Genomic DNA, 13,940 nt, shown 5'->3' with positions numbered 1-13,940 from the left:
TTACAGTCCAAAATACCTTTTAGTCTTATCATGATATACAAATAGGATAATGTATATAAATTATTTTGCAACTTAAAAAATGCTTATTAATTATCAGAATTTCATTTTTCATCTGTTTAATAGGATTTGAATAGAAATAATTATGGGAAATGACATAATCATAGTAATCCTAATCTCATTCTTTATATTTATTATTATTTTTTCTATAATTCTATATTATAATCTGGAAAATAAGTCCTATCAATTATCTCTTTTTTGTAATACCATCTTTTTTTTTTTTTTTCCATTACATAGATTTTTAAAGATATATATTTGGGTCTCAGTCTCTCAATGGCTTTAACATGTGTTCCCTCAAGCATAGTTCTCTATTCTGTAAACTTGATCTAATCCAGCTATTCTTCTTATTTTAGATTTCTTTTATGTTATTTTTATTTCCTAACTTAGCATATCAAGGGTTTTGAGTCTAGGATCTAAATGTGGTACCTAGTTTGTTACTGATAAAAATAATAGAAACTTATTAGGTCTTTTGTATTTTTTTCATCTGTTTTTCTTTATCCATTTTTATCTTTCCTAGCATTATGTGGCTTAATTGTTTGGGTCTCCGGATAAACTTCCTGCAATTTCAATTTTTGTCTCCATTTCTCTATCTACAATCCTTTAGCAAATCTTCAAATGAATTTATATTCTACACTTCTCTTGTTCTTGATTGCCATGTCTCTTTGTTTGAGAAAGTTATTGAGTGTTTGCTAGCCAAAATGTCTTCTAATACTTTTGGCTCCTTTTTGTGTTAATTGTTTTATTTCTGTCAAATTTCCAAGGTAAACTAGTATAGTCTACATCAATTTCTGTTTCTTTGTCCATCCCCTAGTTCTTTGTTTCTTCTTTACTTCCTTCTTTTCCTCTCTCTTCCCATTTTCTGTAAGGGCCCTTTAAATGGGAAGACACAGTGCAAAGGGAGATTGAGGCCCCGAAGTAATCTCTGTGGATATTAGGACTGCCCAGTGGGTGGGATCCTGACCATATTGAGATAGCTTCATAATGGGTGACTCTCTCACTGATTTTGGTAGTGAACACCTGGTCAGAAGACCCACGTGTCTTACTTATTACCCAGGAGACATAAATATAATTACTCTACCAAAAGCCTTACCTCTCTGGGCTATCCATCCTCTTGGCTCAGGGAGCCAGGTTAAAGAGAGCTACTGCTGCCTGCAGTGGGCTTATAAAGGGCCTGTGAGGTCACACACGCAGCCAATCAGCAAGAGAGTCACCCATTACGAAGCTATCTCAATATGGTCAGGATCCCACCCACTGGGCAGTCCTAATATCCACAGAGATTACTTCAGGGCCTCAATCTCTCTTTGCACTGTGTCCGCCCATTTAAAGGGCCCTTACAATTCCCTTCTCTTGTTTTGTGGGAAACATCCTTACAATTTCCTTCTCTCTTCTTTCTTCTTTTCTTTTTATCACTCTCTCTTTGTTTCTTTCTCTTTTTTCTTTCTCTCTTCCTTCCTTCCCTCCCTCCTTTTTTCCCTCCCTCCCTCCCTCCCTCCCTCCTTCCCTCCCTCCCTTCCTTCCTTCCTTCCTTCCTTCCTTCCTTCCTTCCTTCCTTCCTTCCTTCCTTCCTTCCTTCCTTCCTTCCTTCCTTCCTTCCGTCCTTCCTTCCTTCCTCTCCTTTTCTCTTTCTTTTTTTTTTTTGTTTGTTTCTTTCTTTCCTTTTTCAATTATAACTCCCCACCTCCAGTTCACTAAACTTCAAATGTTCTTACCCATCCTTTTCTCTTTCTGTCTTCTTGGACAAATATACCTTCTAGAATGCATTCTCAATCTCATGTCCTCCATGTCTTTTTCCCTGAGTTGAGGCATCTTTGATCTCTCTTCTTCTGAGAGGAAGTTTGTAGGTCCTTCTGCTCAAGCCACAAATAGACTGAGTTCCTTTTAACCCAAAATAAAAGCAACAAATCCTTGCCTTAACTCTTCTGTCCTTTCAAACTATCCTATTTTTCTCTTAGCCTTTAGTAGCAATTTCTATAAAAAAGTTGTCAGATTTACTCACTGATAACTCATTCTTGAACTTTTGCAATCTGGTTTCTGTCCCCACCACACTTCTCAAACTGCTCTTTCCAGATCATTAATGATCTTCTGAAATTCAGTGCCATTTCTCCACCAAGTTTTATCTTCCTTGATAACTCTGCAGTATTAACCCCCTCCTTTTTTCTGATACCCTTTGCTCTGTTCATTTCATGATTTTCCTCATCTCTTTATCATCACATCTTCTCTGTCTCCTTTACTCTCTTCTTTTCTTCTTCACATCCTTTAGATATAAAGTATATGTATGCAGACACAAACTCACACACATACACATATGTATATGTAATATAGACCAAAATTCTGTCCTAGTTCTTTTATTTCCTCCTAAGCTATCTGATGTATTAATATTATCTTTTATTTAGTGTCCCCAAATCTTCCTTTTTACTCAAAGCAGTCTTCACTGTGTTTCAATATTATATTTTATTTATTTGTAGAAGATTTTCAATTGTATGTTTTTCTGACATCTCAAACTTTACATATCCACAACTGAACTCTCTTCCCTTCATACTGTATCTCTCTACTTAACTTGTCGTTTAGAGCCAATAGAACAGTCACTAACCTTCAGTTTAGTCAGGCTAATAATCTTAAGGTCATCTTTACCTTTTTCTCCCCAGTGAATAGATATTAAATTGCCAAACCTCTCATATAAATGCAAAATGATTCTTGTTTTCTCCTTTCCTCTACTACTACTTAATCACTTTGATCCTTTATTTCCTCCATCAAGCTTTCTCTCTTCCTCCTGTCACTCCTGATCAAATTGATTTCTTTCTCAAATTTCTGCTTCCACTTTGCCTAGATCTCTCCATTGTACTTATCTTCTTCTATGGTATTTATTTGTCTTTTCTTCATAGTAAAGTGTAAGCTTAAGAGCAGAGCCTACATAATATCAATCTTTGTATTCCCATTACCAAGCACTATGCCTTACATGAAGATTTGTTGAATTGAATCACAATTATTTCTATGCTATCAGGAAACCACAGAACATTTGTTAAGTATTTGTTATATGTCAGGCACTCTGGTAAGAGCTGAAGGTGCAAAGAAAGAGAAAAAAACAAAGAACTCATAGTCTAATGTGTAGTGCATTCAAAGTGATGAAATATTAGAATAAAATTAATTAAATTGTCTTCAGGAAGGATGTAGTTATCAATCATGTATTTAAACTCATACTCTATGAGATTCAGTTATTATGGTATATGCATGTATTTCTGATCAAGGTAATATTATAATCTTTAATGTTAACCTTGAATTTTAAGGTCTGTCCTATAGTTCTTAAGTATGAAATTATTAACCTCTATCAAAATTCTTGTCTTTAGCTGGTATGCAGAATTTAGTATCCAAGGGCTAACAAAATATCTAAATTATGAAGGCTTTAGGGAAGCCCTCAACAATAATCTGAAGGGGGTTATGGTCCCTTTAAGAAGATGTATTTCCTATTGATCTGTGATTCCTTTCAGATTCCCAGCCCTTCCTGGCTGAGGCATATTCTCCTCAGACAAGTTGTTTTTCCTGGATGCCACAGCCTTTGATTCACAAATCTTGATCAAAAAGCATCCCTTTGAATTCCAGTAGGAGATCCAGGTTTGTCCCAGCCCCTAATGGATCTGAGCCAACTTAGGCTCTTCCAGCCCCCACTGGTTCTGATCTGCTCCTGTTGTCCCAGCCCCCATTCTGACTTGCTTGGGCTGCCCAACCCCTACTGGTTCTGATCTGCTTGGGCTTCCCAACCCTCACCAAGGCACCCAATATAATAAGCTTCCATTAACTAAAGTCTTTGCAGATGGACCTTGGCAGCCCTCTTTGCTGCCAGGACTTTCTGTCCACTGAGAACTGGATTCTCAGTGCAAAACTCCCATTTCCCATAGATCTGCCACTATAGAAGTCAGTCTCTGGTTAAATTGATTTCTATCTAACAATAAACTTTCATTTTGCAACTAATATTTGGGAATGAGTGACTTCTATCACTCCTAAAACCTGTGGCTGATTTTAATAGGGATTTTTAATAACTCTCTTATAGCCACTAACCTTTAGACCACCAGGAATCTAGACCACTCTAAACTTCATCAAATCCAGGAGCTCCTAAGATTTGATTTTTGCCATATTGAATAGAAAAGGAATCTTACTGACAATACCATGGGCAAATAATTCCCAAGATAGAGTGGAATTAATATGTGTGTCACTGCACCCATTCCTTTATCTTGTTTCTAAAAATGTATATTTCCATATAGCAGAGAGCCATGAGAGCATCAGGCCAAGAAAGGATGGTTTCCCTTTTTGTCCCAGCTGATGAATTGGGCTTTGGTTAATGGGAAAAACAGGGAAAAAATAAGAGGCAAACAATTATCTTTCCTTCATAAAGAAGACGGTGGGTTGCCAACATCTTTGCATGACAGGCAGAATGAGGTTCATTTGCTAAGTTTAGAACTCTACAATACAGAAGTAGTGAGCCATAATATCATTTGAATCACTTTTTTATTCTCACTTAATAATTACTCTTTAGAGCTACTGTGGTATCATTCCTTTTTTTGGTCTGCTTAATGAATGATTTTGTTTAGTGTCCAGGAACAATGGACACTTTGGAATCAATGAACTTGTGTTCAGTACTGGTTCTCCTATTTCTGCATATGTGACTTTGGATAATTACTTAACCTTTCAGGTTCTCAGCTTCCTTATCTAAAAAATGAGAAGATTAGATTAAATGATCTCTAAGGTGTCCTTTTCACAGCAAATCTAAGATCATCTGACCACCCATACTATAATTCCAAACTAATACTCCATGGAAAAGAATTTGTACTTATATAGAACCAGACTACTATATGTTACAATGTTGTGATTGTAAACACATTGGAGTATTTAGGAACAAGACACATTTAGAAAAGTCCAGACCCCAGCTGGAAGTCCCCTCCTCCAGTTACTTACATTTTTATGTACATAATAACTATTTATGGGGTTCCATTAGTATAAAATGCCTATGTATGGCCTTGTACAATGTAAGCTGGTAAAGGAGGTGAATGATGTATGCAAGCAATCAAGTAAAGCATCTCTTGAATTTTTATGTTCTGCCTTTTTTCTTTCATCAAAACTGCAGAGCTAAATAGAAATTATGCATATGTATTTTTTGTTAACACAGATTTTCAAGTGTGCATATCTGTATAGTGATGCTAATGAAGAGAACTTCCCCATCCACCCTCCAACATAATAAACTATTGGCTTTAGGAAGAATTATTTCTAATTTAGTGTTCTAATTATGGAGAATTCACAAATATTACCCTTGCAATTAGACATAAATTCTCATCCTCTCTTAAAGAATATTTGAACTCATATGAGAAATACTCCTTCCCTTAAATAAATTTAATCCTTTTTTCACCAACAGGACAACATTTTTAAGCTGGAGGATTCACATTTTGAAAATGGCCGTGGAAAGAGTCCATATGACCCCAAACTGCTGACAGCATCTCTTTTAATAGGTGCGTAGTCAACAATAAATGAGAAAAAAATATTTTCTGTAGATCACTACTAGGTTGCTTGTTCTTTTTTCCCCCCTTTACCAAGGTTATACTTTTTTTTAATCTTGAAATCTTTTCAGGAGGATGTCAATCAAATGTGATCTGTTTAAATGTTTTGAAAATAGGGATAAAATACAAAATCTTGCTTTTTATTGTTAGGGGTTATCAAACTAATAGTTTAAAAGGCTATAATGACTATAAATGACTTGGAAATGATCTATCAGTCCCTACAAAGTCTTCCCTTATCTCTACATATTGTTAAGAGTATTTTAAGATTTTTTTTTTTTGCAGTTACACAATGAGTTTCAGAAAACCCATACAAAAGTGAGGCTCAGTTTGCATAACATACCTACCAGAAGAATAGCCCCAAGAATCATCCTCTGTATTATAGTTTTTGATCAAACTAATCAGAAAAATTGGTTTGCACAGTTGGTTATGTCTTTAAGAATTATCTAGAAGTGTTAATCATTCATTACACTAACCTATTTCACTAATCTTAAAATATGCAGAAAAAATGAAAAGCCAAAAACAAAGCCTTATAGTTCTTGTATTGTTTAACTTCTACAACATCATTGAAATCTTCCTCTTCAATTCTCTCTTCTGCCATTCTTTATGTTTTTCAATCTGCCAACCTAGTTATTGGGAGAAGAGAGATAGGGCTAGAGAGAGAAAGGAAAGAGACAGTTGTAATCTTGATTGGGATATGATAGGAGTTTCGGGAGTTTCAATTTTTTTCTATCCCAAGGTGTGATTTCATCTCAAAATTCATGTTCTGACAGGTTTTCATTATTCTGCTGGTGAGCAAATACTAACAGATTGATCAAATCACAAATGATTCTGAATTCTAATTCTGTTCTTGCCTACAATTTGCTGAATCAGCTTTACAAAATTACCTGAAAATTCTTTAATTCATCATTGAAAGAATCAATTATTTTATGAAAAAATGAATAAAAATAATATCATGATAAACATGAAAACTTAAAATACTTCAAAATGAAAATATAATCTATTTCCCCTCTAAATTGTAAAGACTTCACAAAAATGATTTCCTTCCATTCTTTTGTGCTTTACAATTCACTTTTTCACAGAAAACAAATGATCCTAACTAACTATAGTTTTATTGATTGGCACCTTAAGCAAATATTAAGATATGTTTTCAGAATTCCACAATTCATGCCCTATGATGAATAAAACTGCTTTAAGCAAGAGTTATATTCTCCATTACTCCTCAACTACATGCAATTTTAGAGCTTCCTTTAATAATGAGTTTTGTTCCATTTATGCTACAGTTTAGCAGAAGGTTAGTCATGGAGGAATGCAGCAAACATAGCAAGCTTATAATTTTCTTATTCACATCAGGCCTAATGATTCCACTCAGATGACTTCCTTGAGGGCACACAATAAAAATTTTAAAACATAGTCAGCCAAAGGGGAGGAGTTTTACCTTGTTCAAGCTTGTAGTCTGCATTTATTCAAAATATACAAAAAAGAAGGTTTATTGTTAAATTAAGATGATATACAAATTAGTGCCTCAAGCAATTTGAATCTTTTATATGCTTCTCCACCGGACTTTATAGGATCATGAGCTTTAATATAAAGTTGAAAGAGGATGTTGACAAGTAGGCATGATGATGTGCATATGGTATGCAAACACACAAAGTCAACACAGAATTTTAAACTTCATGATTTTGGCTTCTTTTACATTCCAAATTTTGTGGGATGCAGCTAAAGCAGTAATAAGGAGAAATTTTATATTTCTAGATGCTTACTTGCATAAAATAGAGAAGAGAAAGAAAAGGTTGATAAATTGAGCTTGCAACTAAAAAAGCTTGAAAAAGAATAAATAATCCCCCCAATCAAATACCAAACTTGAAATTCTAAAAATAAAAAGGGAGATTAGTAAAATTAAAAGTTAAAATAAAAACCTATTGAATTAATAAAGTTAAGAGTTGGTTTTATGAAAAAGACCAAAAATTTTTTAATTTAATCTTGAAAAATCTGTAGTAATGTGAAAGAAGAAAAAAAGTGGGCACTAAAATTTCAAGGTGTTAATGGAAGAGCATCTGCCTTAAAAACACTAATCAGTCAGGTTCTAAATGAGGGCCTGGACCTTAAGTAAATACTAATGAAAGATATTTTAATATGGGTCACTAATAAAAAACCTGAGTTCAAATCCTGCCTCTTTTACTAATTATAATGTGCAACATTATAAATGTCACTAAATTTCCATTTCCTCATCTATAAAATGAGGGGATTAAATGAGATAATCAGATCCAAATCTATGATCTCACTTAAAGTAGAATAAAAATGATCTCTCAATCAAATGGATGGTTAGGAATAAACTACACCAAGCTAGCAAAATTGTTGAAAATGCTGACAATCCCTTCTTAATTCAAATGCTGCAACTCCCTTTATTGTAGATGTTTTATTTATTCTTATATACAGCTATGCTACATACAAATTTATAATTCTTCCTCTTTTGGTACATTTAATCTCTCTTGGGTTGTTTTTGGCAATAACTCAAACAGCAGTACAAACAATACTCAATAGCTTAAAGGAACCTCTTTTATAGATGGATGCTACATCAGTTTCAAAACTGTCATGTTCGTCTTCATATATGCAACAATTAGTTGTTCCTAAAAAAGAAAAAATTTCTAGTCCTTTCAAACATAGGGTACCTTCATGAAGCAGGATATGCAGATCTCCCTGAGACCAGCGAACAAGGCTGTTTTTAGAGGAGTGAAGATGTCCCTTTGCAGAAGAGTGACCAAAGCTCTGATTACCTGAAACTGTCCACATAGCAAGTTCCAGATTACTTTTTAAAATAGTCCAGCTCCAATTCTTCATCACTAACACAATCACTAAACTACTTTTAGACTTCTCTAGATGTGAAAGAGAACATGATAATCCCAAATATAATTGTTAACTGATACTCTCTGAAGAGAATCCCAGGTTCCTTAATGATTATGAGTAGCTATTATTCTGGGCTTGAGTTAAATATGTCCACTTAAATGAAACCTCAAAAATATGTCATTTCCTTCATTTTCTATAGTCTCTTTTGATAGAGTTCAGTAGTGTTATAAAAGAAATTTCAACATTATTAAATTGTTCCAGTATTTTTAGAAACATGTTTCTTATTGTACCCACCTGCAAACATTTTTCATTATTTTCTTTAAAACTTGTTCATTAAAGGTAGCAATTGCTACCCTGCTCTGAATAAATCCCAGCTGTGAAGAGAATGCAGCTATACTTTCAAGAAGCAAAACAGAGTATTTCTTCCATCATTAACAATCACTTAACATCTATACAATTAATAGAACAGCTAACAAGCACTTTTCCTTCTCCCTTTCTCCCTCTCCCTCTCCTCTCTTTTGTCCCCTCTTCCCTCTCTCTCTTCCTTCTCTTTTTCCCTCTCTTTCTCTCCTTTCCCTCTCCCTCTCTCCCTCATTTCCTTCCTTCTTTTTTTCCTTCCTTTTTTTTAAGGACTAATCATACAGCATTGAAATCAATTGTGACTAAAGATTGCTATCTAAAATTTCATTCGACAACATTTTAAAACATTTACTAATACTTACTATGAATACATCTCTTTTAGGTGCTAAACAGAATTAAGAACTTTCCTTTCTGGATCTTATAGTCTAATGGAAATTACAACACAAACACAATAATTACTATATAACAACATATGACTAGGGCCTTGAAGAAATGCAAAACAGTATATTATGTGAAGTCTAGAGGAAAAGATCATTATCAAGGGGGATATATCATGGAAAGTTTAATGTAAGAGTTGGTATTTGAGTTGGACTTTATTGGATGGATAGAAATTCTGCTGGTGTAAAGTGGGAAAGAGAAGATATTTTTCAGTTTTTATTCAAAATGGACAAAGCTATATGAGAAATTAAAGGCATAGGAGAATTAGATTAAAGCACAAACTCCTGATGTACGTGCTTAAAATAATACTAGACTCAGGTCAGTTAGGAAAAGAGCTAAGGAGAAAGAAGCAAAGGGTGGTTCATTCTCTTTTAGAGATCCTGTTAATATTCAGAGACCAGTAAGGGCTTTGAGTAACCACCATAGGGTATAAGTCATTTAACTCTGAGCTACATGTTGCCTTGGAAGTGATCTGAGTGTGGGCTTAGTGCTTCATGGAGTTGGAGGGAAAAGGTTCAATCCAGCCCTTCTACAGTAGTTTTATTTAGTTGGAACATATAGGAGATAGAATAAGGAAAGTATTAAATACTAGAATGATATGCAAACCCAATTTTCCCTTTTTAGAGAATAGGTAAGTAAATCATAAATAGCTCTAAGTATTAATACATCTATGTGTATACACATAATATACACTCATATATATTCATATGTAATTTCATACATAATACATACATCTTATAATTTTAATTCACATACTTTCCCCCTTTTCTTTTTAACTGCTGAGTTACCTTCAAACGAGATTTACTTTGAATGATAGCAATTTTAGGCTCTAAAATATGTACTGGTCATAGTATTTTTTTTTTCTGCCTCAATCTAAAATTTTTCACCTGCAACACTAATTTTGAAACATCAGCAAGATATATTTTCTTTGTCCTCTATTTTCCCTCACCTCACCCATCTAAGGAATGGTAATCCAACACTCTAACTGATCTAAGCCACATTTTTTATTTTACATTGAGTTGTGTAAAGAAAATCCAGAATACATGTGACCTTTGTTTAATCTGTGCCTTGGTATCTGAGACATGCTGAAAATGCTCTTAGAGTTCATTGAACTGTCTTCTTTGTTTAGTTCAGTAAAGGAAACTTCCCTTAGAGACTCAGCTTTCAAGGAGAAAAAAAATGGAGTCACATTCAAATAGTAACTTCCTTCTTTTGGCAGTTAGTATATGGTATTTCAAGTTCGGTATGCATGTCAGCACCAATTTATTTTGGACCCATTTATTTGTTTTTGTTATACCAGACTCTCCACAGAGGGTTTTCTGTAGTGAGGAAGTAAAAGGCTGTTACTGGACAGAGTATCTGCAACTGGTTTTCTCCCACATACCACTTCCTGTGCCCTAAATTAATGAGCTAAGATTTAAAAAAAAAATTTTTTTTTGGCTTCTACTGGAGACTACGCACATACATATGCACACGCGCACACACACACACACACACACACACACACACACGAGGATGTCCCCAAATCTTAGTGCTTAAAACTTCACTAAGACTACTTTTAGAACAACTCATATACATATATATATATATATATATATATAAATATATATGTGTGTGTGTACATGTATACATATACATATATATGTACTTATATATATGTATTAGTATATATTAGTGATATATGTGTATATGTGTGTGCATATATATATAAAACACATAAGATCAAAATGATATAAATAATCATTAACAGTATTTGGCATCTAAATACAAATATAAATTAATCAATTATATATAAAACTAAAATAGTGAGACTTAGCTACTGCTATTTAAATATTTCTAGTCATCCTGAAAAGATGAATATGTTATCTATGTTTTGTTACAATGGCTACAACTATCATACTTGAAATAATAGAGTCAAAATTTTGGCTAATGGGCCTATAGCAATTAAATATTCAGATAGCTACATGAATGAAAGTTATTACCCATGTTTATGAAAACATTATAATGCTGTAAAAGGAAAACAGCTATGAGTTCAAAAGATCAGAATCTGAGGTTTGCATTTAGCACTTACTCTGTGTGTCTTTAAGTCAATCACATTATTCCTCTGTATCTGAGTTTTCCTACTTGTAAATACAAATAAAAATATTCACATCAAATATTGTAAGCCATCTTCCCCCAGAATTATTTTAAGGAAGGCAGTTTGGAAGTTTGAAAGTTGCACAAAAAGTTGAAGTTATTATTATTATAAGGAGACCACCCCAGTTCTGAAGGAATCATATTCCTGAATGAAATCTCTCCCACCAAATAATCCTCCTGACTCTCCTTGTACCCTCCAAAATTTGCACACACACACACACACACACACACACACAGTCCTCCAATGACAGAAACCTAAATAGGAAAGCAAAGCCAAGATCTGGGGAAATTCAGCATTTATTGAATATAATTGAAGGTCAGCAGTGGAATGATGCACCCTTGAGAGCAGTAAAAACAATTCCATTATTGGCCTCACCCTTCATTGCTTCACATAAACACCTTCCTAAAGGAGCATTACTATGCAGTGAAATAGGTTTCTATATGGCTGGAGACATCCAAAGTTACATTCTAGCTTTCCCTTAGCATTTAATTCATTCACTTGTTTGTTAACATTTTAAAAATTATAAATCAAAACAATAGCTCTTCTCCTGAGCATGCTCTCTCTCTCCCTCCCTTCCTCCCTGCTTCCCTCTCTCTGTCTGTCTCTCTTTCTCTCTCTCTGTCTCTGTGTGTGAATGTCTCTGTGCTCCGTCTTGCTCTCTTTTTCTCTCCCTCTCTCTCCTTTTCTTTCTCCTCCCTCTTCCCTTCTCTTTGTCTGTCTCTGTCTCTCCTCTTTCTGTCTCTTGCACTTGCACCCTCTCCCCCTCACTCTCACTCTCTCTCTCTCTGAAATATCACTTTGCCTTTTGTCAAAGAAGTAATTAAACTCATCCTTGTTATATTCTTAAATTGTATTGATTTTTCTCTGTTTACTTGGGAGAGAATGATTTAAAAATGAGGTTAAATTAGTGAAGAGAAGCTTTTAAACTTTTACCAAGAGTACAAAAATTTAGCTCTCCTAAATATATTTTTACCCAATATTTTTCATTGTTATTTTTTATTTTTTATTTTTTTAGACTTTCTTAGGGAGCGGACTTTATTGAACGAGTTAAAAAGGGGGAGAGAAAGGGTCCGGCCGTTCCATGTCCGCTGGCGGCGGCGATCAAGGTCCGGCTCAGGCGGGAAAGGCTCATTGTTATTTTCTTCCCAAAATAAAGTGAATGATAGAAAACAGAAACCATTACATGAAAACATGCTCCCCACTTTCACTTAGCTTAAAGTACTATTAGAAAAAGACTAAATTCTATCTGTTATATGTATTTTTTAAATTTTCCTATGATCTTTCTCATAAACTTTCCTCACATTTGTGACTCCCTTATCCTCCATAATTATTAGGAATCTTTTTTTTTTTTTCATTTTTTTCTGAGGGTGAAGGACAGAACATGTTCTTAGATTTAGGTATACAACCATGATTTTTTTTTAAATGAATGGCATGAAGATTGGAGATTTGTTTCCAATTCAATGGAATAAGTGTTAATTAAAAACTTTAATTTTTCACAGGCACTAGTAATGCAAGGACTTAATGTAAACTGGATAGTTTACATTCTATTTCAACATTTATGGACTATGGTCCATGGTTCTGCCTAACCAAATTTCTCATCAAGGATTCATCATTTACAATACAAGTATTCCAGACACCCTGTTTTGGGGACTCTTGGTCATAGCCATCAAAAGCTCCATGGGCTTAGGAGTTGAATCTTTCCTAGAGATTCCCTGGTAAAATGAACAAACAAAATATGGGCTACAGAGCTGAGCTTTTCAAGGTATTTATTCCCAGTAAGAACTTTATGAAATTGAAAACTACAATGCAGGCCCCAACTCAGCTCTACATGAGGGTTGCACTACCTTACTAGGATATAAAGCCCGTGACTTAAAGAATGTGTTTAAAATATAGGTTCATATTCAAACAGACAAGAAAAATCTTTCACCTAAAATTTTAAAATCCACAACATCCCTTTTTTGTATCTAGAGAGTCAGTTCCTTTTAAAGGAAGGGTATATAAAATACCAACCAATAGGAAGGAACATTATAGAAATATAAATAGTGGTTTAATATCCAGGAGACGAAATATTTGACTGCATAGTTTCCTTTGAAACCAATTGGTGGGTCTCTTTATAACATCAGTGCACTATTAACACAGAATTCTTTCTTTGCATGGTGGTCTTTCAGGATACTCTTTTATAGTATATTACCATTGAATCTGCTCAAAAATTTGAACTTGATGGGTGGTTTAATTTTTAAAAAAATATTGATATTATTACTGTGGCTTTTTGGTTTTGTATTTTGAAGTGTCTAAACATTATTATAGATACCTTTTGCACAATAATCCAACAAAATGTCAGGCCATTATGTATATTTTCCTAAGATGAAATCTTTTTATTCTCAAGACAAGGATATGCAGAGATGGAAAAATTGCTCTCACTGGGCATTTCTCTAATTCCATATAGATTCTTCCAAGCTAATATGATCCAGATAGATTATAAGGTCTATTTCCTAGCAAGAGAAATGCTTTGGGTTGGAAATCTGGGAATATGTCTAGCATGTAAAGAATAATTTCTGTAT

General features: G+C 34.1%; 1 protein-coding gene across 9 annotated transcripts in view; it reads left to right on the top strand.

The window, feature by feature from the left end:
* Window positions 1-13,940, top strand: part of SEMA3A (semaphorin 3A) — a 636,674-nt gene that overhangs the window by 526,120 nt on the left and 96,614 nt on the right. For all 9 annotated transcript variants that reach the window (XM_074268519.1, XM_074268522.1, XM_074268521.1 and 6 more), the window contains one exon: window positions 5,459-5,552. In XM_074268519.1, coding sequence (XP_074124620.1) covers window positions 5,459-5,552 — 94 coding nt within the window. The remainder of the gene's footprint in view (window positions 1-5,458; window positions 5,553-13,940) is intronic.

The sequence above is a fragment of the Sminthopsis crassicaudata genome, chromosome 5, assembly GCF_048593235.1.
Source record: "Sminthopsis crassicaudata isolate SCR6 chromosome 5, ASM4859323v1, whole genome shotgun sequence".
Lineage (NCBI taxonomy): Eukaryota > Metazoa > Chordata > Mammalia > Dasyuromorphia > Dasyuridae > Sminthopsis > Sminthopsis crassicaudata.
The sequence above is the reverse complement of the archived record's forward strand: the minus strand, read 5'-3'. Positions and strand labels throughout refer to the sequence as shown.